This window comes from Hylobates moloch, unplaced genomic scaffold (genome assembly GCF_009828535.3).
Source record: "Hylobates moloch isolate HMO894 unplaced genomic scaffold, HMol_V3 SCAFFOLD_12, whole genome shotgun sequence".
Classification (NCBI taxonomy): domain Eukaryota; kingdom Metazoa; phylum Chordata; class Mammalia; order Primates; family Hylobatidae; genus Hylobates; species Hylobates moloch.
Genome location: NW_026652287.1, coordinates 51,791,259 through 51,818,532, shown reverse-complemented (window position 1 = coordinate 51,818,532; position 27,274 = coordinate 51,791,259). Strand labels below are relative to the sequence as shown.

The following is a 27,274-nucleotide window of genomic DNA, read 5'->3' as shown; positions in this document are numbered from 1 at the left end:
TGCTGAGTACACACTGTGCCTGCTGAGTGCCTGCTGAGTACACACTGTGCACCTGCTAAGCACTTGCTGAGTATATACTGTGTGCCTGCTGAGTGCCCACTGAGCGCCTGCTGAGTACATGCTGCGCCTGCTGAGCGCCTGCAGAACACAAACTGTGCACCTGCTGAGCACCTGCTGAGTATACACCATGTGCCTGCTGAGCACCTGCTGAGTACACACTGCAGAACACACCATGTGCCTGCTGAGCGCCTGCAGAACACACACTGTGAGCCTGCTGAGCACCAGCTGAGTACATACCATTAGCCTGTTGAACACCAGCTGAGTACACACTGTGTGCCTGCTGAGCATCTACTGAGCACCTACTGAACATCTGCTAAATGTTTCCTTGTGTGGGCATGAAGTGCCTCTTGCAGGCCTGCTGTGTCCCCGTCAAGCACCTGTTGGATGCCTGCCAAATGCCTGCCCAGTGCCAACTGGGTACACCATGTGTCCACAGCAGCCACACCTCCAGCATCTTGGCAGCAGTGAGCACACAGTGAGCATCTATGCCAGGCCCCATTCCAGATACACCAGATGCCTTTGCATTCACATCTCACCATGATCCAATGAGGCAGAGACCACTGTGACCCCTACTTCACCAAAGACAGCAGGGCCTCCCAGGTTGGGCCAAGCGCATTGGCTCATGCCTGTAATCCCAGCATTTCGGGAGGCCAAGGAGGGAGAATTACTTGAGGTCAGGAGTTGGAGACCAGCCTGGCCAACATGGTGAAACCCCATCTCTACCAAAAATGCAAAAATTAGCCAGGTATGGCGGTGTACACTTGTAATCCCAGCTATTCAGGAGGCTGAGGCAGGAGAATCGCTTGAACACGAGAGGCAGAGGTTGCTGAGCCGAGATTGCACCACAGCACTCCAAAAAAAAAAGAGGCCTCCCAGGTCTAAATTCGCCCAGAAAGAAGTGAGGTGGGGGCTGAGGCTGACTGTGTGGCCCTGGCTGGGCACCGATGGGGCTGCTCCCCCCAGTGCCAAGTGCTTCTGAATCCCACCAAGTGCAAGAACCCCAAGGAGGAGGCCCCAGCCACGCTTCGTTTCCAGTTGGCAAATAATAAACATTGGCTCTCGGGCATCCCTGGCCCTCGAGGCGCGTGGCACTTCCTTATTTATACACCTGGACCCCCATCCAGCTGCTGGCACCACAGCCACACCCAGAAGAACAGGGCACCCACCTCCACCCAGGGGCCACGCATGACCTGTTGGAGGTCAGAGACATACCCCAACCAGAAATAAAGTGGGGGTCTGTTCTATCCCATGAGCTCCAAGGTGAAGCAGGACTCTCCTACCCCCCACCCCTCCCCTGTGATTCTGGTTCCCACGCTGCAGCCTGGGAGTCCTCCACCCACCCTCCCAATAATCCCTGCCACCATCACCTCCTAAATGCCCCGAGTCTTCCTCCGTGAGTGGCACACCTCCAGCTGCTCGCCCTCCTCCCTACTGCAGGGGGCTCAGGGACACACAGGTGGGGCCATTCCCAGGCAGGCACCTTGGAGAGGCCCCCACTCTCCCAGTACATGCACTGGGACAAACACAAGGAATGTTTAGGTTGAGAAAAACCAGGGACGACCTCTATGCTTCTGAACAGATGAACATGAACTGAGGCTCGGCGTACAACAAGGTCCTCCACATGGGCCTTGGAGTCAGACACAGGTTCAAGTCCCAGCTCCTCCTCCCACCTTCAGCCATGTGATCTCCTGTGCCTCAATTTCTCATCTGTGCCAGGGAGCAGGCAACAGGCCCTTTCTCATGAGTTACTGCAACAATCCACTGTGCACAAATACACGGATTCTAGCAAGGCCAGTTCCTGCCACTCCCTGGACCCCCACTGTCACTCACATTGCCATCCCACTAGAACTTTCCATGGCTCCACATCGCAGGGCCTGGCTCCAGGCCATCCACCCACTGTTGTACCTGCTCTGAGGGCCACCTCCTCGGCACACAGGCTTCCAGCAGCCTGAACCGCCCTGCCCCACCCTGACCAGCCGGCTAACTCCCAGAACTCCGTGACACGGCAAAAACACACAAGCTGCGGGGTTAGTCCAACCTGGGTCAGATGGCAGCCTCTCCACTCTAGCGCTCTATGACATTCGCTCTCCGGGCCTGTCTCCCACTCTGTAAACCCGGGAGGATGCCACCAGCTGCCTGGGGCAGTCATGTACTGCAGGATCCAGGTTTGCATCTCATGTAGCCAGCAGCCTCCACCCACCCCTCTGCACCTGCATGCTCCCGGCACACACAGGGCCTGACACCAGGGCTTCTGGACTGTGACACTGCTGACACTTAGGGCTGGATAATTCCCCGTGGTGGGGGCCGTGCTGTGTACTGTAGTGTTTTTTTTTGAGATGGAGTCTTGCTCTGTCGCCCAGGCTGGAGTGCAGTGACACAATCTCAGCTCACTGCAAGCTCCGCCACCCGGGTTCACGCTATTCTCCTGCCTCACCCTCCTGAGTAGCTGGGACCACAGGCGCCCGCCACCACGCCCAGCCAATTTTCCGTATTTTTAGTAGAGATGGGGTTTCACCGTGTTAGCCAGGATGGGCTCGATCTCCTGACCTCGTGATCCGCCCGTCTCAGCCTCCCAAAGTGCTGGTATTACAGGCGTGAGCCACCACACCCAGCCGTGTGTACTGTAATGTTGACCAGTATCCTCAGTCTCTGCCCACTGGATGCCAGTAGCACCCCATCCCCCGTCGTGACAACCATAAATGTCCCCAAAAGTTGCCAAATGCCCCTGGGGGCAGAATCGGCCCCAAGTGAGCCCCCTACTCTGCACGGAATAATCTGTGGATTTTGATGTTTCCCTGACCCTGGGTTCAGGCCAGTCTCTCCCCAGGGCAGACCCCACTCGTGCTGTCCATATGGCATTTTACGGAGTCCCATTTAAAAAAAGAAATCCCCAGGCTGGGCACAGTGGCTCACATCTGTAATCCCAGCACTTTGGGAGGCCACAGGGGGCGGATCTCGAGACCAGGAGTTCGAGACCAGCCTGGCAAACATGGCGAAACCCCCATCTCCACCAAAAATACAAAAATTAGCTGGGCGCGGTGGCTCATGCCTGTGATCCCAGCACTTTAGGAGGCCGAGGTGGGCAGATCACTTGATGTCAGGAGTTGGAGAGCAGCCTGGCCAACATGGTGAAACCTCATCTCTACTAAAAATACAAAAATTATGCCGGGCGCGGTGGCTCACGCTTGTAATCCCAGCACTTTGGGAGGCCGAGGCGGGCGGATCACGAGGTCAAGAGATCGAGACCACGGTGAAACCCCGTCTCTACTAAAAATACAAAAAATTAGCCGGGCGTGGTGGCGGGCGCCTGTAGTCCCAGCTACTCGGAGAGGCTGAGGCAGGAGAATGGCGTGAACCCGGGAGGCGGAGCTTGCAGTGAGCGGAGATTGCGCCACTGCACTCCAGCCTGGGTGACAGAGTGAGACTCTGTCTCAAAAAAAAATAAATAAATAAAAAATAAAAAAAATAAAAAAAAAAGAATAAAATAAAAATGCAAAAATTGGCCGGGCGTGGTGGCGCGTGCCTACAGTCTCTGCTACTTGGGAGGCTGAAGCGGGAGAATCACTTGAACCCAGGAGGCAGAGGTTGCAGTGAGCCAAGATCTTACAGGAGCAAGACTCCCTCTCTCAACAACAACAAAAAAAAGAAGTCGCTGAAAGTGGGAGAACTGCCGCCAACCTCACTCTCCTTGCTAACCACCCCCAGCCCCTGCAGCTGATCTTCCTTAACACTTGAGGTCAGTGGGTTTCAAACTGTGTGGGAGTCCCAGAGGCCAGCCAATCCCTTCTGTGAAGGGCCAGATGCGCCTGGTGCAGTGACTCACACCTGTAATCCCAACACTCTGGGAGGCCAAGATGGGACAATTGCTTGAGCACAGGAGTTTGAGACCAGCCTGGACAACACAGGGAGAAGATCCTGTCTCTACAAAAAATAAAAAAATTAGCCGGGCATGGTGGCTAACACATGTGGTCCCAGCTACTCAGGGGGCTGGGGTGGGAGGATCACTACAGCCCAGGAGGTCAAAGCCACAGTGGACCTCATGATCTCTGTTGCATGGGACTATGCTGTTGTCCCACAAAAGCAGCCACAGAAAATGAATAAATGGTTGTGCCCATGTTCTAATAAAATAAAGAGACGTAGCTTACAGAGCTCTGGATTAGTAAGTCATGAATTCAGTGGGTCCCAACTGGTACTTTTTATTTTTTTCTTCTTTGTTTCTTCTTCTTTTTTGTTTTTTGAGATGGAGTCTCTCTCTCGGCCAGGCTGGAGTGAAGTGGCGCGATCATAGTTCACTGCAGCCTCAAGCTCCTAGGCTCAAGAGAACCTCTCTCCTCAGCCTCCCAAGTAGCCGGGACCACAGGCATGAGCCACCATGCCAGCCTAATTTTTTTTTTTTTTTTCCTGAGACGGAGTCTTGCTCTGTTACCCAGGCTGGGGAGTGCAGTGGTGCAATCTCAGCTCACTGCAACCTCTGCCTTTCAGGTTCAAGCGATTCTCCTGCCTCAGCCTCCAGAATAGCTGGGGTTACAGGTGCCCGCCACCATGCCCAGCTAATTTTTGTATTTTAGTGGAGACAGGGTTTTACCATGTTGGCCAGGCTGGCTCGAACTCCTGACCTCAGGTGGTCCACCTGCCTTGGCCTCCCAAAGCGCTGGGATGACAGGTGTGAGCCACTGTGCCCACCCAGCCCAGGCTAATTTTCTTATTAGACCAAAACAGAGTACATCAGTGTGCCTGCAAACAGTAAGAGTTAAGCGGGCCCGGCGTGGTGGCTCACACCTTTAATCCCAGCACTTTGGGAGGCCGAGGCGGGTAGATCACAAGATCAGATCAAGACTATCCTGGCGAACATGGCGAAACCCTGTCTCTACTAAAAATACAAAAAAAAGTAGCCGGGCGTGGTGGCGGGCACCTGTAGTCCCAGCTACTCAGGAGGCTGAGGCAGGAGAATGGCACGAACCTAGGAGGCAGAGCCTGCAGTGAGCCGAGATCGCACCACTGCGCTCTAGCCTGGGCGACAGAGCAAAACTCTGTTTCAAAAAAAAAAAGAGTTAAGCTCCTTGGTAAAACCCGTCTTGATTGCACGTTTGGTGGTAGGTGCTGGCAGCCATGAAAAATGAATTTTTTTTTTTTTTTGAGACGGAGTCTCACTCTGTCACCCAGGCTAGAGTGCAGTGGCGCAATCTCGGCTCACTGCAACCTCCACCACCCTGGTTCAAGCAATTCTCTTGCCTCACCCTCCCAAGTAGCTGGGACTACAGGTGCACACCACCACGCCTGGCTAATTTCTGTATTTTTAGTAAAGAGAGGGTTTCACTATGTTGCCCACGGTGGTCTCGATCTCTTGACCTCGTGATCTGCCCACCTCGGCCTCCCAAAATACTAGGATTACAGGCGTGAGCTACCATACCCGGCCGAAAAATGAATTTCTTTTTTTTTTTTTTTTTTTTTTGAGACGGAGTCTCGCTCTGCCGCCCAGGCGGGAGTGCAGTGGCACCATCTTGGCTCATTGCAACCTCCACCTCCCAGGTTCAAGCGATTCTCCTGTCTCAGCCTCCTGAGTAGCTGGGACTACAGGCACTTGCCACCAAGCCCGGTTAATTTTTTGTATTTTTAGTAGAGACAGGGTTTCACCGTGTTAGCCAGGATGGTCTCTATCTCCTGACCTTGTGATCCACCCACCTCGGCCGCCCAAAGTGCTGGGATTACAGGCGTGAGCCACCGCGCCCGGCCCAGAAAAATGGATTTCTAACCGCAGAGCCACAAGTGCCATGCCTGTTCCTGAGCCAGGGACATCTGCTCCTCACCCAGCCCTGCAGCCCCTGGTTTCACACACCCTGAGGGTCCAGGAAGCCCTCCCAGATTCCCCAGAGCAGGTGGACCTGGTCGCTGCACACCCTAACCACTTCTTCTTCTTCCTTTTTTTTTTTTTGATACGAGTTTCACTCTTGTTGCCCAGGCTGGAGTGCAATGGCACGATCTCTGCTCACGGCAACCTCCACCTCCCAAGTTCAAGCAATTCTCCTGTCTCAGCCTCCTGAGTAGCTGGGATTACAGGCACATGCCACCATGCCTAGCTAATTTTTGTATTTTTAGTAGAGACGGGGTTTCATCATATTGATGACGGTGACGGAATTAATTTCTGTTTTTCAAGCCCCTCACTTTGTGGTCATTTGTGACTTCAGCCAGTGGCAAGGACCCCCGGGCGTGACAGAGCCTGTAGCACCAGGTAACCTTGTGGACTTCACATCAGGACAGGGCTGTGGCCACTTGCAGATGCATAAGTCCAGCCGGCTCTAGCTGGCTCCGCAGGTTCTGTGTGGGGTTACCACCGAGGCCCACAGTGGACCCTTCATTCAGCCCTTTTTAAGAGCAGGGGCCCTTGCTCTACACTGGATGACACAGAGGGAGACAGCAGGAGCAGGGCCTGGGGTGGAGGATCAGGACCACAGGGTCGGGGTCAGAGTGTAGGAGCTCAGTGTTCGGGTTTGGACTGTGTCCTAAGAGTGGGGTGGGGAAGACGAGCGCAGTGGCTCACACCTGTAATCCCAGCACATTGGGAGGCCGAGGCAGGTGGATCATTTGAGGCCAGGAGTTCGAGATCAGCCTGGCCAATAGAATGAAACCCATCTCTACTGAAAATACAAAAATTACCCAGGTGTGTTGGCAGGAGCCTGTAATCTCATTTATTTTTTTTTTTTGAGACAGAGACTCGCTCTGTCGCCCAGGCTGGAGTGCAGTAGCATGATCTCGACTCACTGCAAGCTCCAACTGCTGGGTTCACGCCATTCTCCTGCCTCAGCCTCCGGAGTAGCTGGGACTACAGGCACCCATCACCACGCCCGGCTAATTTTTTTGTATTTTTAGTAGAGACGGGGTTTCACCATGTTAGCCAGGATGGTCTCGATCTCCTGACCTCGTGATCCACCCGCCTCGGCCTCCCAAAGTGCTGGGATTACAGGCGTGAGCCACTGTGCCCAGCCTAGGGTCTCACTCTTTCACCCCAGCTGGAGTGCAGTGGTACAATCACGGCTCACCACAGCCTTAACTCTTGGGCTCAAGCGATCCTCCCGATTCACCCTCCCAAGCTGGGACTACAGGTGCATGCCACCATATCCGGCTAATTAAAAAAAAATGTTTTTTCGTAGAGATGAGTTCTCACTTTGTGGCCCAGGCTGGTCTCAAACTCCTGGCTTCAAGTTATCGTCCCATCTCAGCCTCTCATGAGCCACTGTGCCTGGTCCCCCTCCATCTTTTTCTTTTTCTTTTTTTTTGAGACAGGATCTCACTCTGTCACCCAGGCTGGAGTGATCATAATTCACTGTAACCTCAAACTCTTGGGCTCAAACAATCCTCCTGCCTCGGCCTCCGAAAACTCTGGGATTAAAGGCGTGCGCCGGGCGCGGTGGCTCAAGCCTGTAATCCCAGCACTTTGGGAGGCCGAGGAGGGCGGATCACGAGGTCAGGAGATCGAGACCATCCTGGCTAACACGGTGAAACCCCGTCTCTACTAAAAATACAAAAAATTAGCCTAGCCGGGCGTGTTGGCGGGCGCCTGTAGTCCCAGCTACTCGGGAGGCTGAGGCAGGAGAATGGCGTGAACCTGGGAGGCGGAGCTTGCGGTGAGCCGAGATCGTGCCACTGCACTCCAGCCTGGGGGACAGAGCAAGACTCCGTCTCAAAAAAAATAAATAAATAAAATAAAATAAAGGCGTGCATCGCCACTTGTGGCCCACTCTTCTTTTTTTTTTTTTTTTTTTTTTTTGAGACGGAGTCTCACTCTGTCACCCAGGCTCGAGCACAGTGGCGTGATCTCGGCTCACTGCAAGCTCTGCCTCCCAGGTTTATGCCATTCTCCTGCCTCAGCCTCCCGAGTAGCTGGGACTACAGGTGCCTGCCACCACGCCCAGCTAATTTTTTTGTATTTTTAGTAGAGACGGGGTTTCACCATGTTAGGCAGGATGGTCTCGATCCCCTGACCTCGTGATCCGCCCACCCCAGCCTCCCAAAGTGCTGGGATTATAGGAGTGAGCCACTGCGCCCAGCCGTGGCCCACTCTTCATAAGGATACCAGTCACTGGATTTGGGGCCACCCCCCAGGATGATCTCATCTCCAGATCTTTACCTTAATGACATCTACAGAAACTTTTTCCAACTAAGGTCCAATTCACAGGTTACAGGGCTAGAAGGTGAGCAGATGTTTTTTAAAGGCCACCATTCAGCCTGCTGCAGGGCGTGCAGCTCACAACCTGGGGAGTACTGAGACAGCTTAGGTTTTTGGAGGGGCCCGAGAAGTGATGAGGATGAGGGCGGCTTGCCCCACCTTCTGTTCAGGGAGCAGCTCAGGGAGTCCTGCCTGTATACGGAGGCTGCAGATGGCAGCAGACAGCTGAAGCAGCCAGCACAGAAACAAACGGCGCCAAAGCCAGGACTAGGGGGCGGGCTCCACACTCAGCTAACCTGAGCCACCACTGCGCTGTGCCTGCAGCCCAGGGGCCCCTTTTACTCCAGCTTCACAGCAGGTAACAGCAGGAGAGTGCCCTCCTTCAGCCCTGGCCATGCCACCGTGACTGTCTTGCCTGGGTACTTTTTCTGGCCCAGGTGTTGCTGTCTGAGGTCGTCAATGATCAGTCATAGGAGGAATCCCCAATGTCCTGAACCCCTGGCAAACAGGCGACATGCCCCCCTTCCCTTCTCCTCACCCCCAACATCCAATCCTCCAGCACATCTGGGTGGCTCTGCTGCAGAAATGCCACCAAATCCACCCGCTCTGTCACCCCCTTGCTCCAGCCATCATTCCCCCTGATCTGGACACCTGCAGCAGCTGCTCACACCACACCCATCCCACTCACAGCCACAGCTATCCTCCTAAGACACACGGCATCCTCAAATGGATAAATGGAGAGTTACCAGAGGACCCAGCAACTCCACTCCCCAGCACATGCTCTGAGAAATGAAGACATACATCCACCCAAAAACGTGGACAAAGATGCCAACAGCAGCGTGATTCATGACAGCCAAAGGTGGAAACAACCCGTGTTCATGGCCAGATGAATGGACAAAACAGGGTAGACCCACACCATGGAATGTGACATGAACTATTACTGAGCCATGCTGGTGACAGCGCACCACTCTGGGAATATACTTAATGCCACTGAATTTTATACTTAAAAAAGGTCGAAATGGTAAATGTTATGTTACATATATATATAGCCATCAATTTTTTTTTTTTGAGATGGCGTCTCACTCTGTCGACCAGGCTGGAGTGCAGTGGCATAATCTTGGCTCGCTGCAACCTCCGCCTACCGGGATCAAGCAATTCTCCGCCTCAGCCTCCCAAGTAGCTAGGATTACAGGTGTGTGCCACCACACCCAGCTAATTTTTGTATTTTTAGTAGAGATGGACCACCATGTTGTCCAGGTTGGTCTCGAACTCCCGACCTCAGGTGATCCGCCCACCTCCTTGGCCTCCCAAAGTGCTGGGGTTACAGGCATGAGCCACTACGTCTGTCCATGCCACCAATTTTAAGAAATAAATGAAGGCCGGGCACGCCTGTAATCTCAGCATTTTGGGAGGCCAAGGCGGGCAGATCACCTGAGGTCAGGAGTTCAAGACCAGCCTGGCCAACAAGGAGAAACCCCATCTGTACTAAAAATACAAAATTTAGCAGGGTGTGGTGGTGGGCACCTGTAATCCCAGCTACTCAGGAGGCTGAGGCAGGAGAATCGCTTGAACCCAGAAGGCAGAGGTTGCAGTGAGCCATGATTGTGCTACTACACTCCAGCCTGGGAGACAGAGCAAGACTCTGTCTCAAAAAAAAAAAAAAAAAAAAAAGAAAGAAAGAAAGAAAGAAAGAAAAAGAAAAGAAAGAAAGAAATGAAGCACTGATCCAAGTTAGAGGCTTGAAGACACTATGCTAAGTAGAAGAAGGCAGACACAAAAGGCTTCGTGGTGTAGGATTCGCCTCATTGTGTAGGATTCTGTTGATATGAAATGTCCAGAACAGGCAAATCCATAGAGACAGAAAACAGATTAGTAGACCAGGTGTGGTGGCTCACGCCTGCAATCGCAGCACTTTGGAGGCCGAGGTGGGTGAATCACTTGAAGTCAGGAGTTCGAGACCAGCCTGCCCAACATGGCAAAATCCTGTCTCTACTAAAAAATACAAAAATTAGCCAGGTGTGGTGGCACCTGCCTGTAATCCCAGCTACTCAGGAAGCTGAGGCAGGAGAATCACTTGCACCCGGGAGGCAGAGACTGCAATTAGCTGAGATCGTGCCACTACACTCCAGACTGGGTGACAGAGTTGAGACTCTGTCTCCAAAAAAAAAAAGAAAGAAAGCAAAGCAGATTTGTGGCTGCCAGGGGCTGGGCAAGGGGGAATCGGAAGTAACTGTTGTTGGGGACAGGGTCTCCTTCTAGGGGTGTGAAATGTTCTCAAGTTGACTGGTGTTGGCTGTGCAAATGTGAATATACTAAAAGCCACTGAGTGGTGGAATGCCATGGAAATGACATCTCAATAAAGCTGTTACAAAAACAAGCGGGGCCAGGCGCCGTGGCTCACGCCTGTAATCCCAGCATTCCGGGAGGCCGAGGTGGGCAGATCACCTGAGGTCGGGAGTTCGAGACCAGCCTGACCAACATGGAGAAACCCCATCTCCACTAAAAATACAAAATTACTCGGGCATGGTGGTGCATGCATGTAATCCCAGATACTTGGGAGGCTGAGGCAGGAGAATTGCTTGAACGTGGGAGGCAGAGGTTGCAGTGAGCCAAGATCGCGCCACTGCACTCCAGCCTGGGCGACAGAGCGGGGGCTCCTTCTCGAACAAACAAACAAAACAAGCAGGGAGGCTTCCCAGGCCCCTCCCTCAGGGGAGATCCAAGCTCCTTCCTGCAGCCTCACCTGCCCTCCTCCCTGCTTTCCTCCCATTCTCAAACTCACCAAGTCCTTCCCACCACAAGGCTCTGACTGTGCCTGTCCCCGATCTGAAGTGCTCTTCCCTGCTCTCTGGGGATGCTGTGTCACCCCCGTCCCAGCCACTCCTAGCACGTGGCTGTGCCACTTCTCTCCCAGCGTGTGCCACCTTCTGAGGGCATCTGCTTCATTCGGACGCATCGATGCTCTCCTGTCCCCCCTAAAACCATGCTGGCTCCCCAAGAACACAGCCCCATATGCCCTGTACACTGCAGGAGCCCCAGAACCCCACAGTCTCTTGAGACATGCCAGACAATGAAAATTGTCATTTGATGGAATGAACGCGCTGCCCCAACTTTACAAGTCAGGATTCTACGGCCCAGAGGGGTTGAGAAACCCATCCAGTGTCACACAGCAGAGGGCCATAGTTTTCCCTGCCTGTCACGCTGACCCAAGCCTAAGAATGGGAGGGAATGCCCACACACCCACCCTTCCGCCCCAAGACCTGCAAACAGCCTCCTGACTTTACGCCCTGTCCCCCGACCCTTCAGTGCTTGTGCCCTGGTGAGGTCCCTGTCTTCTAGCCAAACATTTGCTGACTGGCCTTCCACAGCAGCAAGACACCTCAGGTGCCATCACCACCGGCAACTGTGAACAGACACGCATGAGTGACATGCTGTCCTTTGGAATTCACAGGAGAAGAGCAGGTGCCGACCGGACCATGCCTCACCTGGCTGCAGGTGTGGCCAAACCCCTGCTGTCTACAGTATGGGGGGCAGCGCGCCATGGCTGCAGGAGGGAAGCCCGCATCATATAGGTTCACTCATCTGCTCTGGGCACGGCGGACATGCCACTTGGACTGTGCAGTGGCCAGTCAAGCTGGGAATAAGCTTGCTCACCCTCGCCGCAGCCTGCCAGAGATGGCACAGCCATACAGGTGGGTGCAAAGGATGGAACTCTACCTGACCAGGTGCAAAGCTCACACCCTGGCCCACCTCACTGTTACACCTCTAATCAAAAGTTTCTCAGCCTTGGCTGGGCGCAGTGGCTCACGCCTGTAATCCCAGCAATTTGGGAGGCTGAGGTGGCCGGATCACCTGAGGTCAGGAGTTTGAGACCAGCCTGGCCAACACTGTCTCTACTACAAACCCCATCTCTGCTACAAATACAAAACTTAGCCGGGCATGGTGGCAGATGCCTGTAATCCCAGCTACTCGGGAGGCTGAGGCAGGAGAATCACTTGAACCCGGGAGGCAGAGGTTGCAGTGAGCCAAGATTGCGCCACTGCACTCCAGCCTGGGCAACAGAGCAAGAGTCTATCTCAAAAAAAAAAAAAAAAAAAAAAGTTTCTCAGTCTTGGCACTGCCAACATCTGGGGCCAGATTATTCCACACGATGGGGCCATCCTGTGTACTGTAAGGGGTTGGGCAGCATCCCAGCTTCCACCCACCAGATGATAGGAGCACCCCCTAATCGTGGTGACCCAAAATGTCTCCAGACACCACCAAGTGTCCCCTAGGGGGCAGAATCACCCCCTGCCCCAGAAGGAGAACAATGCTTTGTGTCTAAAAATCTAGTATGAGCTCACCTCTGCCCAGAGCCCATGCTCCCCTGACCCCAGGTGATGAAGAAGATGGGAAATGGTTTCCACGGCTGAAATAACTGCTACCTGCATATCTTCAGAATCTTTTTTGTTTTTGTTTTTGAGATGGAGTCTCACTCTGTTGCCCAGGCTGGAGTACAGTGACACAATCTCAGCTCACTGCAACCTCCACCTCCCAGGTTCAAGCAATTCTTCTGTCTAAGCCTCCCGAGTAGCTGGGATTACAGGCACGTGCCACCACATCCGACTAATTTTTGTATTTTTAGTAGAGACAGGTTTCACCATGTTGGCCAGGCTGGTCTCCAACTCCTGACCTCAGGTCATTCACTCACCTCGGCCTCCCAAAGTGCTGGGATTACAACGTGAGCCACTGCACCTGGCCTCAGAATTTTTCTAAATTCATTGATCAATGAATGGATAAACAAATACAACATATCCATACAACGGAATATTACTTGACCATAAAAAGGAACGAAGCACTGATCCATGATACTACAGAGATGAACCTCGAAAATATGATGCTGAGTGAAAGATGCCAGTCACAAAAGGCCACGTGTTGTGTGATTCCATTTATATAAAATGCCCAGAATAGGAAAACCCACAGAGACAGAAGACAGCTTAGTGCTTGCCAGGGGGTAGGGGAGGGGGAATGGGGAGTGACTGTTAATGGGGACGGGGTTTCTTCCTGGGTGGATAAAAAATGTTCTGGAATTACAAAATAGGGGTGGTTGCACAACTCTGTGAATATACTAAAAACCACCAAACTGTACACTTTAAACAAGTAAATTGTATGATGTGTGAATCATATCTCAATAAAGCTATTATTTTAAAGAGATGTTTTCAACAACAATAATCTATTTCCAATCCCACGCAGAAACTGGACTTCTAATCAGAATGACACCCATGAACCTACTGTGACCCCTTTCTTCCGGTCACACTGCAAACATCTGACAACAACTGCACGCCAGCACACACCATGTGCTGGAGACAAAAAGAAGTGGCCACTCCTGCCTCAGAAGCCCTGATATGTCGGGGACACTCATATGGAAGGATGCTCAAGTTGCACACTTTCTTCTTATTTTCTTTTTTTGAAATGGAGTTTCACTCTTGTCACCCAGGCTGGAGTACAGTGGCGTGATCTCGGCTCACTGCAACCTCCACCTCCCAGGTTCAAGTGATTCTCCCGCCTCAACCTCCCCAGTAGCTGGGATTACAGGTACCTACCATCACGCCCGGCTAATTTTTATATTTTTAGTAGAGACGGGGTTTCACCACGTTGGCCAGGCTGGTCTCGAACTCCTGACCTCAGGTGATCCGCTGCCTCAGCCTTCCAAAGTGCTGGGATTACAGGCATGAGCCACTGCGCCTGGCCATTTTCTTATTTTTTTTCATTCATTCATTCACCAGCCATCTCTTTCTTTACATCCTGAGCAAGAATGTAGCTGCTTGGAGCTGGGAGGACAGATGTGGCACACTCACCGAGCATGCCTAAAGCAGTACCTGGCTGACAGCGAGCTCCCAATCATTACCAACACAGAAATGAAGACACAAATCCTAGTCTATAAGGTCACAATCTCTCAGAGAAACAAACAACTAGTTACAAAGTAACACAATCTGAAAGTGCTACCTGAGGAATCAGAGACTGAGGGTTAAGTCCACCTGAGCCAGTCACATCAGTGGCCGAATCCGGAAACCAGGGATATGAGCATCTGCAAAGCCCACCCAAACCCTACCCAAGGCCACAGGATGCAAGAGAGAGGTCTCATCACACTGCAAGAACAAAGTGGAGATTCAGCATCACCTTTGCAAAGTGTGCTCACCACCCTGACCCAAGAGGAATGTCTTGCTAGAATGCCTGACAAGGGAAGAAACTGAGGCCTGAGGAACTCGGGTGCCTTGCCGTGCTCAGACACCAGCCCCAATCAAGCCCCTGCTCCCGGCCCACAGCAACTTCCCAGGTAAGATTTGCAGGGTATCTGCTCTGCCAGCCAGGAGCCTGGCAGAACCTGGCCTGCCCCTGCACACCAAATGCGCCCAGCCACCTGAGGCAGACCTGGCCCTCTGCCCTCGTCCTGAGAGGGCAGGGGCTGTGGTCAGCGTCCCCTGTTCCGCTGGGAGGAACATCACCTGGTCCCCACCATATGGGCTACATGGAGAAGGGGCAGCTGTCTCCACTCCAAGTTCCAAGACTGAGCACAATCTGCCTTCTTGGCCCCCCTCTGGACCCCCTGGGAGACAGGATCTGACCATTCCCTCAGCTGTCCAAGAGGGAGAGATCCCTGTCCCACCTCAGCTCTGCAAGTGGGGACATCTGTTCCTCCCCCAACACCCAGGGAGTAAAGGCACAGGTAACCATGACGTAGAGACACTGGTCCCCCTCAGGTAGCAAGAATGGGAGGGCATCTGTCCCTCCCAGGTAGCAAGGATGCAGGGACACTTGCACCCTCACCCCCAGCTACCAATGGTGCTTGCAAGCAGCACCCAGTTCATACATCTGTGTCATCCTGCCCCCCAGGTAGCAATGATGCGGGGGCACCTATCCTTTCCAGGTAGTAATAATGTGGGGTACCTGTCCCCCTCGGGTAACAATGATGTAGGGACACCTGTCCCCTGTCAGGTAACGACGAGGTACTGGCACCTGTTCCCTCCTAGTAGTAATGATGTAGAGGCCCCTGTCTCCTCCGGGGAGCAGTGATGTGGGGACACCTGTACCCCATCAGGTATGGATGATGTGGGGTCACCTGTCCCGCCCACGACGGCCGGGGCGTGGGGACACCTGTCCCCCTCGGGCCGTGCCAAGCCCCGCCCCCGCCGCGCGCGCCCCGCCCCCGCCGCGCCCCCCCCACCCCGCCCCGTGCACGCGCCGGACACGCGCCCCCTCCCTCCCTCCGCCGGCCCTGAAGGGTCGGCGCGGGCAGCCCCCTTACCCGCGCGGCCCGCGTCAGGCTCAGGTCCTTCATGACCTCCTCGAAGGCCGCCGTCTCCTCCGCCTGCTTCTGATTGTGCAACGCGATCTTCTCGCTGAATTTCCGCGGATTGTTCGAAGTCGCCATCTTCTCGCCGCCACCTCCTCCTCCTCCTCCTCCTCCTCCACCTCCTCGCCCCCCCACTCGCCCCTGCCACCGCGCAAGCGCCGGCTGGGCCCACGGGCGGTAAGCAGTGCGCAGGCGCGCCGGCGGTCGTGAGCGCGGCGCAGGCGCACGGGAGCGGCGCGCGGCGCGGGGGCGAAGGCGCATGCGTGCGCCCCGGCGCGCGCTCGGGGCCCGCGGGAAGGACAGTGGGGCGCGAGTGGAAATTTCAGCGCCGGCGCAGTGATCCGCCTTCTGGCACGCTGGACAGCGGCCGCCTGGCTGTTGGACAAGGACCGCGGATCGGCTGGGGCACTGGAGCCCCCAAGAGGGAGACGGCCTGACCCACATCCTCCCAATTCACAAGGGTGGGGCCAGGCACCCCCCAAGGATTGGTAGCACCCCAAGGTTGAACCTGGGTTTGGACTAAGAGCTCTGAAAACAGACTAGGGCGTTGGTCACTCATGCATTCATTCATTCAAGGAATATTTACTGAGCACCTACTATGTGCCAGGCAAAGTGGGGTACAGGCGTGAACAAGCAGAGGTGATCCCTGCCCTTATGGAGTGTACAGTCGGAGAAGGGGCAGACATAGCACACAAATAACCAAGAACTTTTCAGATGGAGGTAAATGTGATGCGGTAAATAAGACCAGTGGCCAGCCACAGAACGACATTAGGGAGGGAGGCTCCTGCAGCTACCACAGACAGGGAGGCAGAAAGTTAGCTTAGCTAAGACCTGAACCCTGCCATCGGACCCCTCAGTCCATAAACCTAGCTGTTGCCCTTAACGACTTTCTTTTTTTTTTTTTCTCCTTGAGACCGAGTTTTGCCCTTGTCACCCAGACTGGAATGCAGTGGTGCGATCTCGGCTCACTGCAACCTCCTCCTCCCGGGTTCAAGCCATTCTCCTGCCTCAGCCTCTCCAGTAGCTAGGATTACGGGCATGCGCCACCACGTCCAGGTAATTTTTGTATTTTTAGTAGAGACTAAAGACCATGTTGGCCAGGCTGGTCTTGAACTCCTGACCTCAGGTCATCCACCCGCCTTGCCCTCCCTAAGTGCTGGGATTACAGGCGTGAGCCACCATGTCTAGCCAACGACTATTTTTTCCCATTCCCTTGCAATGGGCATATTGCTATTCTCTGGATACCTGAGCCCAAAGAACTGGAGTTACAGAGCTTCAGCCTTCCCTCTGCATACTTGTCCAGTCCAGTCTTGTTCAAGGATCTCTATTTTGCAACAAGGTGCTAACAGAAGGGTCCAGAAATCCCATCAAGACTCAGCAGTGAAGGAAGGAGCAGAGACTCCCCGATGGCAGGGTCGTAAGCCAGGGAAGCAGGAGGGACTCTAACCCTCCCTCCCTCAAGAGAGGGACCCCCAACCACCAATATTGAAAGTTTATATTCAGAAGGCTGCAGGGATTTCAGAGCATGGGCTGGGTGGAAGCTAGGAAGGTCAGCTGGGGGAACTCATGGTGGCTCTAATGGCACAACAAGCACACCTTTTATTGGACTGAGGATGGCTGGAGGGGATGCTGACATCTTCCAAACATGCTTTGATTCATGCTTTACAACAGGTAATAAAATGGCCATGTTAAATATATATATATTAATTTTCATTTGGAATGCCTTGGACATTGCCACTGCCCTACTTTATCTTTGTTTTGAGACAGAGTCTCACTCTGTGGCCCAGGCTGGAGTGCAGTGGCGCGACCTTGGCTCACTGCAATCTCCGCCTCTCAGGTTCAAGCGATTCTCCTACCTCAGCCTCCCAAGTAACTGGGATTACAGGCGTGCACCATGATGCCCAGCTAATTTTTATGGGATTTTTTTTTTTTAGACGGAGTCTCTGTGGCCCAGGCTGGAGTGCAGTGGCACAGACTCAGCTCACTGCAACCTCTGCCTCTGGGGTTCAAGTGATTCTCCTGCCTCAGCCTCCCAAGTAGCTGGAATTACAGGCACCCACCACCACACCCGGCTAATTTTTGTATTTTTAGTAGAGTCAGGGTTTCACCATGTCGGCCAGGCTGGTCTTGAACTTCTGACCTCAGGTGATCCGCCTGCCTCGGCCTCCCAAAGTGCTGGGATTACAGACATGAGCCACCGTGCCCAGCCATCTTCCTTCTTGATATGATTTTGCGCACTTTGGTAAACTCCTATACTTTTTGCCTAACAAGCATATTCCGTCCCCCAACCCCACTCCCTCAACTTTTTAGTGTCAACAACCCTTATTTGGGGAACACTGGTTCTGACTTTCAGTCTGTGAGATGTGAATGGCTGGTCTCACCACTCTCCCACCACACAAACACCCCTCCCTAAGGTGGAAGTCTTGGCCAATCAGCATAGCCCATTGTGCTGGCCATCAAGATTGGTTTAAGCCAGGCTGGGTATTGTGGCTTATGCCTGTAATCCCAGCACTGGGGAGGCCGAGGCAGGAGGATCATTTGAGCCCAGGAGCTTGAGACCAGCCTGGGCAACATAGCGAGATTTAATCTCTACTAAAAATTTAAAAATTACCTGGGCGTGGTGGTGCCTGCATATAATCCCAGCTACTGAGGAGGCTGAGACAGGAAGATTGCTTGAGCCTAGGAGATGGAGGCTGCAGTGAGCTATGATAATGCCACTGCACTCCAGCCTGCGTGACAGAGCAAGACCCTGTCTCAAAAAAAAAACAAAAAACAAAAACAAACAAAAAAAACCAAACAGGCTGGGCACTGGGTCATGACTGTAATCCCTACACTTTTGGAGGCAGAGGCGGGCAGATCATCTGAGGTCAGGAGTTTGAGACCAGCCTGGTCAACATGATGAAACCCCGTCTCGACTAAAAATACAAAAAAGTTAGCCAGACGTGGTGGCACACGCCTGTAATTCCAGCTACTCCGGAGGCTGAGGCAGGAAAATCACTTGAACCCAGGAGGTGGAGGTTGCAGTGAGCCAACATAGTGCCACTTCACTCTAGCCTGGGCAACAGAGGGAGACTTTGTCTCAAAAAAAACTAAAGATTTGTTCAGCTGGGCCAAAAGAGTGGACCCACACAGAGGAAAACAGAGCCAGGCCTGGCACGGTGGCTCACAACTGTAATCCCAGCACTTTGGGAGGCCAAGGTGGGTGGATCACTTGAGGTCAGGAGCTTGAGACCAGCCTGACCAACATAGTGAAACCCTATCTCTACTAAAAATACAAAATTAGCCAGGCATGGTGGCACATGCCTCTAATCCCAGCTACTTGGGAGGCTGAGGCAGGAGAACAGCTTGAACCCAGGAGGCAGAGGTTGCAGTGAGCCGAGATCACACTACTGTACTCCAGCCTGAGCTTCTGGATCCAGCCATTCCTGAAGCTAGACTCACCTGCCTTTTCAGTTATGTAGACCAAAAATTTATTCCCTTTTGTGCTTGTCTATTTGTTTTCTTGTTTGTTTGTTTGTTTTTTCAGACAGGGTCTCACTTCATTGCCCAGGCTGGAGTGCAGTGGCATGATCATGCTCACTGAAGCCCCAACCCTTAGGCTCAGGTGATCCCCCCACCTCAGCCTTCCAGGTAGCTGGGACTACAGGTGTGCACCATCATGCCTGGCTAATGTTTTGTGATTTTTGTAGAGACAGGATTCATCCTGTTGCTCAGGCTGGTCTCAAACTCCTGGGCTCAAGTGATCTGCCCCCTCAGCCTCCCAAAGTGCTGAGATTACAGGTGTGCACCACCGTGCCTGGCCTGCCTAAATCTATTTCAAGTCCTTTTTCTGTTCCTGGTTCTGACCGTGACTGCAGCTTCTGTGAGTCCAATGCGAGACTGGGCCCGCTACATATATGGCTTCTAGTTCTTTTTTTTTTTTTTTTTTAAACAGAGTCTTGCTAGGTCTCCCAGGCTAGAGTGCAGTGGTACGATCTTGGCTCACTGCAACCTCCACCTCCCAGGTTCAAGTGATTCTCCTGCATCAGCCTCCAGAGTAGCTGGGACTACAAGCATGTGCCACTATGCCCAGCTAATTTTTGTATTTTTAGTAGAAACGGGGTTTCACCATGTTGGCCAGGCTGGTCTCAAACTCCTGACCTCAGATGATACTCCCGCCTTGGCATCCCAAAGTGCTGGGATTATGGGCGTGAGCCACCACGCCCAACCGGCTTCTAGTTCTTGACAGCATCCTGTGAGGTCAGAGAAGAAATAAAGACAGAGAGCAGGGACAGCAGCTGCCCTAGCAACTTATGCACCAAAACTCAGGCCTCACAGCCGACCTCAGCTGCTTCCACACACTGAGTTTTGTAGGCTTTAAATGAAGTTAGCCGGGTGTGGTGGCTCACGCCTGTAATCCCAGCACTTTGGGAGGCTGAGGCGGGCAGCTCACCTGAGGTCAGGAGTTTGAGACCAGCCTGACCAACATGGAGAAACCCCGTCTCTACTAAAAGTACAATATTAGCCCGGCACGTCCAAGATCACGCCATTGCACTGCAGCCTGGGCAACAAAAGTGAAACTCCATCTCACAAAAAAATAAATAAATAAAAACAAATGAAGTTAATAAGTGTCAACTGCCTTGCTTCTAAGAAGTGCTCCATAATTGATGCCACTTACCCTAATCAAGTACATGTATCTTTTTTTTTTTCTTTTTTGAGACATAGTTTCACTCTGTTACCCAAGCTGGAATGCAGTGTTGCCATCTCCACTCACTGCAACCTCCGCCTCCCGGGTTCAAGCAATTCTTCTCCTACTTCAGCCTCCAGAGTAGCTGAGATTGCAGGTGTGTACCATGACGCCTAGCTAATTTTTTCTTTTTTTTTGAGATGGAGTTTCGCTCTGTCGCCCAGGCTGGCGTGCAGTGGTGAGATCTCGGCTCACTGCAGCCTTCACCTCCTAGGCTCAAGCGATTTTCCTGCCTCAGCCTCCTGAGTAGCTGTGACTACAGGTGTAGGCCACCACACCCCGCTAATTTTTGTATTTTTAGTAGAGACGGGATTTTGCCATGTTGGCCAGGTTGCTTTCGAACTCCTGACCTCAAGTGATCCTCCTGGCTCGGCTTCGCAAAGTGCTGGGATTATAGGCGTGAGCCACCGCACCTGGCCCTGTAGGGTTTAAATGAAATTAATATGTGTCAACATACGTTAATATGTTAGTATGTTAACATATGTTAATATGTTAGTATGTTAACATATGTTAATATGTGTCTCGCTCCTAAGAGGTGCTCCATAAATGCCATTTACCCTGATCACTTACATATATCTGCACTAAGCCAGTTTCCAGACACAGGAAGATGGAAGAGAAAAGATTTTGGGGACTAGCAGGGGTTACAGCAAGGAGCCATTCTGGGCATGTGCAGAAGTAAGTCTGCTGCTCTTCCAACTCACCCCCATTCACCCCGCGGCCCGCCTGGCGTGAAACTTGATCCATCCTAAACCCTGGTGATGAGTCAGAGGAAGCAGCCAGCCCGCTCATTGTGCAATGGCCAGACAGCAGCCCAAGCCCCCCTTCTTGCTCCACTGACCCCCAGCCCTGAGAAGGGCAAGGCTTCAGTGTCCAGTGACCCGAGCAGAATCCAACCCTGAGGTTTTAACTTTCTTCCTTCATCAAAGGAAGTTGCTGCCACCCAGTGTGGTCCAACACTGCTCCTCACAGCAGCCCTGCGGGCTTTGCAAAGCAGGGCAGATCCCACACTCCCATTGCACTTTAAAAAAAAAAAAAATCTAAAGGCTTGGCGCAGTGGCTCATGCCTGTAATCCCAACACTTTGGGAGGCAGAGGTGGGTGGGTCACCTGAGGTCAGGGGTTCAAGACCAGCCTGGCCAACATGGTGAAACCCCATCTCTTAAAAAAAAAAACAAAAATTAGCTGGGCATGATGGCAGGTGCCTGTAAGCCCAGCTACTCAGGAGGCTGAGGCAGGAGAATCACTTGAACCCGGCAGGTGGAGGTTGCAGTGAGCCGAGATCGCACCATTGCATGCACTCCAGCCTGGGCAACAGAGTGAGACTCCATCTCAAATTAAAAAAAAAAAAAAATACCCTCCTCCCGGTGGCTCCACATGCTTATGCTCAGCTCGGCTCTCGCTCCAGCCACATGGGCCTCTTCACTGTTCCCTCTGCCTGGATTGCGCTCCTCCAAGATGCTTTCGTGGCTGGCTCCTTCTCGACTTGCAGGCCTCTGCTCTGAGAGAACCTCCTGAAGGGTCTAGCTGAAGTGGACGTCCAGTGTCTCTTCCCATGACCCAGAATCATCCCACTCTCTGAAGGCAGCTGTTTGTGCGGTCTCATCTGATCCCTTGTAGATTGAGCTGAGATTATGTTCATCTTTCCCAAAGAGGCCAGGGCCAGGCCAGAGTTCCCTGTGTGCCTGTGGAATGTGGAAAGGGCACAGACACACATGATTTCTTACGTGTTTTTGTTCATTCGTTTGTGTGTTTTTAAGACAGAGTCTTGCTCTGTCACTCAGGCTGGAGTGCAGTGGCGTGAACTTGGCTCACTGCAACCTCCACCTCCACACCTGTAATGTCAGCACTTTGGGGGACTGAGGCGGGCGGATCACCTGAGGTCAGGAGTTTGAGACCAGCCTGGCCAACATGGTGAAACCCCGTCTCTACTAAAAATGCAAAAAAACATTAACTGGGCGTGGTGGCGCATGCCTGTAAACCCAGCTACTTGGGAGGCTGAGGAAGGAGAATCGCTTGACCCGGGAGATCAAGAAACTCTTGAGCATTTCTGTGTGGTCCAACACTTATCAGTTGTCAAGCTGTGTGACAATGGAAAACTGTCTTCACCTCTCTGAGCCTCACTGCCCTCCTCTGCTAAATGTGGACAGTGGTGCTCCTCATAGCAGGCTCTTGGAAAGATTAAACAGATAACACATGGAAAGCACTTAGCTCAGTGCCTGCTTCATCCAAGCACTCAGCAACTGTTAGGAAAGCAAAATGCTACTTCACGATGTTAGTTTTCATGCTTTGCTTCTCAGCTCTTCCTTATATGGGATCTTAGTCGATTTGGGGTACCCACGTCGTGTGGAGGTGAATTAGGGCCATTGGAGCTGAGAGGCAAAGAGGAAAACAATCCTGGTCTGTCTTTGACTTCCAAAAGAGGCTCTCATCGCACAGAGTTTTTAAAGGGCAAAGCAAAAGCCGGGTCTGATCATGAAGAGAGAGGGAAAGGACCCAAGAGAAGCCAGCAATGCCCCTCCTTACGATAAGGTTACAGGAGGACCCAGGCCCCTCGTCCTCCCACCTAGGCTTGAGTGGTGGGTGGAGGGTGGGACGGGGTGGGCCGCCAAGGAGGGTAGTGAGAGCCTGGAACTGGGCAGGCGGGGGACCCAGGGCTCAAGTCTAGGGACCCAGCCACTTGCACTGAGGGGTAGATAGCTGAAGTGTGTGTTGGAAAACTGGTTGGTTGGCTGGATGCATTGGCTTGTGCCTATATTCTCAGCACTTTGGGAGGCAGAGGCAGGAGGACTGCTTGAGCTCAGGAGTTTGAAACCAGCCTGGGCAACATAGAGAGACTGGGGCATGCTCCCAGGGACACCTACAGTGTCCATGCCCTGAAACTTAGCCAAGGCCCCACTGACCTCCCCACATTCTGCTGTCCAAGAGCCTGGGGCACTCACAGCCCCCACTCACCTGAAACAAACCAAAAAAAAGAGAGGGATACCTCAACCTCCAGGGGGCAGTGGCTGCTAAGGAGATGCAGAACGGGCTTTTCTTTTTGGTTGCCAGCATCAGGGTCCCCATCCAAGTTTGGGGAGTCCCCCCACAGAGGGAAGTTGGTCACCCTGCTAACAAGAGAGGCCCCCAAGCCAAGGGTGACCCATCGAACTATTAGCCCCGGTTCCTACCTATTCCTGCGTCCCTGCCCTCTACAGTTCTTCCTTCCAGGTGGAAGACACTTCCCCATTCCGGATGTGGGGCTCAGCCATGTCATTTGCTTGGCCAAAGACTTACGGGCAGGTCAGGCATAGTGGCTCACGCCTGTAATCCCAGCACTTTAGGAGGCCGAGGCAGGTGGATCACTTGAGGCCAGGAGTTCGAGACCAGCCTGGCCAACAAAGCGAAACCCCGCCTCTACTAAAAATACAAAAATTAGCCAGGCGTGGTGGCACATACCTGTAATCCCAGCTACTTGAGAGGCTGAGGCAAGAGAATCGCTTGATCCTGGGAGGTGGAGGTTGCTGTGAGCCGAAATTGCGCCACTGCACTCCCGCCTGGGTGACAGAGCAAGACTCAGTCTCAAATAAATAAATAAATAAATAAGCTGCTCTTGGTGGCATGAGCGTATAGTTCTAGCTAGTCAGGAGGCTAAGGTGGGAGTATCACTTGAGCCCAGGAGGTGAAGGCTGCAGTGAACCATGATTGTGCCACTGTACTACAGCCTGGGCGACAGAGCGAGACTCCATCTCAAAAAAAAAAAAAAAAAAAAAAAGACTTATGGGCAGATGTGATAGTGTGTGAGTCCCGAATTGAGACCCTATGAGGCCTCACGTGATTCCACTTGTCCTCAGACACCTGCAGGAGGAAAATGTGCCCTGGCTAGCTGCTGGACCCGTGCAGCAAGGCCTCTGGGCCACTCTGCATCCTTGCACCTGGAAGCAGAGCTGCCCAGCCGAGGCCAGCCTAGAGCAGACACCACCTCTGCTGACTCACAGACATGTGAAAAACAAACGCTTATTATTGTATGCCATTGAGACTTGGGGGTGTTTGTTGCACAGCAGTGGCTGACTAATACACACGAATGTACTCACTTTTACCACTCCTGGGACAGCTGGGGAATGGCATGGGATACTGGCTGGGCCTCCGGGATGTTTCCATGCAGGCACAAGTGCTACAGAGAAACAGCATCAGGGCAGGGCCATCTGTTTTCTAGGGGCAGCTGTGGCTGAGTGCCCAGGGCAGATGGCAGTGCCAACGGAGGCGTCTGGATTCTGCAGTGGTGGCAGGATCGTCCTCTGGCATAATTTCAGCTGAAGGTCTAGCTGCCTCACCCCTTTGGTTCCCTTGTTTACTTTTTTCTTTTTCTTTTTCTTTTTCTTTTTTTTTTCTGGAGACAAGGTCTCACTCTGTTACCCAGGCTGGAGTGCAGTGGCACAATCACAGCTCACTGCAGCCTTGATCTCCGGGGCTCAAGCTATCCTCACCTCACCCTCCTGTGTAGCTGGGACTACAGGTGCATGTCACTATGCCAGGCTAATTGTTCTATTTTTTGTAGAGAAGGGGTTTTGCTGTGTTGCTGGTCTCCAACTCCTGAGCTCAAGAGATCTGCCTGCCTCAGCCTCCCAAAGTGCTAGGAATACAGTCTCTAAACCAAAAAAAAAAAAAAAAAAAAAAGAAAGAAAGAAAGAAAAAAAGAGAGAGGCATAGTCGTGCCCCCTCCCAGAAATCATGGGCCACCAGTCATAACATCCCGGCACCTCTGACCTCCAGTCTCCTTGTTATGAGAAATAATGTCTGCACTGCAGAAAACACTAATGGCCAGATATGATTGTCACCAAACAGTTCCAAAATTATAATGTAAATGTGGCAGATGCTGGAGTATTCCCATCTCATGTCAGGGTTTTTACTTGTAAGCAACAGAAACTGACTCTAGATAATTTATTTACTTAAATTTTTTTTTTAGATGGAGTCTTGCTCTCTTGCCCGGGCTTGAGTGCAGTGGTACAATCTTGGCTCACTGCAACCTCCACCTCCCAGGTTCAAGCAATTCTCCTGCCTCAGCCTCCCGAGTAGCTGGGATGAATCACCACACCTGGCTAATTTTTGTATTTTTAGTAGAGGCAGGGTTTCATCATGTTGGCCAGGCTGGTCTTGAACCCCTGACCTCAAGTGATCTGCCTGCCTCAGCCTCCCAAAGTGCTGGGATTACAGGCATGAGCCGCTGCATCTGGCCTGGACAATTTAAATAGCCAATGTGTGTATTGCAAAACTGGTTGGTTGGCTAGGTACGATGGCTCATGCCTATAATCCCGGCACTTAGGGAGGCCAAGGCAGGAGTGTTGCTTGAGCCCAGGAGTTCAAAACCAGCCTGGACAACATAGTGAGACTCTGTCTTTATTAAAAAAAAAAAAAAAAAAAAAAGGTTGTTTGGTAGCTCACAGAAGTGATGAGAAGGCTGGAAAACCAGGCTCAGAAAAACAGGCTGGAGTGCAGTGGTGCACTCACAGCTCCTTGCAGCCTAGAACTCCTGGGATCAGGTGATCCTCCCACTTCAGCCTCCCCGAGTAGCTGGGACTACAGGCATGCGCCACACTGACCAGCTTTTTTTTTTTTTTTTTTTTTTTTTTTTTGTAGATGTAAGTTCTCACTATGTCACTCAGGGCTGGTCTTGAACTCTTGGACTCAAGCGATCCTCCTGCCTCGGCCTCCTAAAGCTCTAGGATTACAGGCGTGAGCCACTGTGCCCAGCCTGAGTGTGCTCTCTTAACTTGCTCCTCCTGGCCACAAGATGGCTGCAGAAGCCCCTGGCATTGTGTCCTCATAAGAAGCAGTAAGGGAGGGAAGGGGGCAACAAGGCCTCTCTCTCCCTTGTCCAGAAACACCCGACCCCTTCAAGCTTGCTGGCCAGAGCTGGGAAACATGCCCAGATTGCAAACAACCACGACAAAAGGCATTGCCAAGAACGGCTCAGCTGAATTTTAACTCCGGAGGCTGGGCATGTTGCTGCTGGCACCAAATCAGGGATCTGATGGTGAGGAGGGAGGAATGGCTGCCCGGCTGGCCACCAGAATGAGGGCAACAGGAAGGCAAGAATGAAGCAGGGGTCTTGCTGGGGGTGGAGCACGGCTTAGTGCCCTCCTTTCCCCGGGGTTTGCACACAGAAGGTGCCCACGGCCGCTAGTGTGAAGAAAGCTGCCCTCACCTTCCCGCCCCAGCACCTCTCCTTCGTGCAGCAAACATTCGAGCTATGCTCCGTCTGTGCCAGGCTCTGTGTTAGGCGCCAGGCTGCTGAGATCCACGGCTGGGCGCCCCGAAGAAGAGCAGGGCCCGAGGCTGCACCGTGCAAAGTGAATCTCCAGGGCCCGTGAGAACGGACGAGCTGGAGCTGCTTCCTCGAAGACAGAGCCAGGGGCGGGTTTCCAAGCTGGCCAGGTCCGGGGCGGATTCCCACCTCACACGGCTCCCCAGAGGCCCCCTTGGCCCTCACTTGCTGAGAGGCCCCAGAAGTCGCACTTGGCCTCCCTCTTGCGGGCCTGCATCCGACCGTCCCGAGAGACAGCGTTTTCCCACAGCCCGAGCCCAGGTGCGAGGGAGGCTCCTACAGCCGGCATCCAGGCCTCAGCCAGTAGTCAGGGCATCTGGAAGTAGACAGGCTTCCCCCAGGCTCAGGGCGGTGCCGGGCTCCAGACCCCTTTGGGCAGCCAGGCAGAGTGGGCTATGCTGGTCCTGGGGTGCATGCACAGATATGTGTGTGTGTGCGTATGTGTGAGCTTGTGTTTCACCGTGTGCGGGTGAGCATGTGAACGCGTTGCAATGTGTGAGTATGGGCAAACATGCGTGTGCAGGCATGCATGAGCACGGCCATGTGAATGTGCGTGTTGCGGCATGCATGTGCAGGTGTGTACGTGAGCATGAGTGAGTGTGCGCAGGCATATTCTGCCTCTGAAGGACACAAACGTTCACAAAGTGAAGATTCAAGCCAGTTTCTGCTAAATTAAAAACAGCTTTTTCGT

The 27,274-nt window shown here is 52.9% G+C and overlaps 1 protein-coding gene across 4 annotated transcripts in view; it reads right to left on the bottom strand.

Moving 5' to 3' along the window:
• Positions 1-15,678, bottom strand: part of CRTC1 (CREB regulated transcription coactivator 1) — a 95,683-nt gene extending 80,005 nt beyond the window's left edge. For all 4 annotated transcript variants that reach the window (XM_032170176.2, XM_032170178.2, XM_032170177.2 and 1 more), the window contains exon 1: positions 15,510-15,678. In XM_032170176.2, coding sequence (XP_032026067.1) covers positions 15,510-15,635 — 126 coding nt within the window. In that variant the 5' untranslated portion in view covers positions 15,636-15,678. The remainder of the gene's footprint in view (positions 1-15,509) is intronic.
• Positions 15,679-27,274: the final 11,596 nt, after the last annotated feature.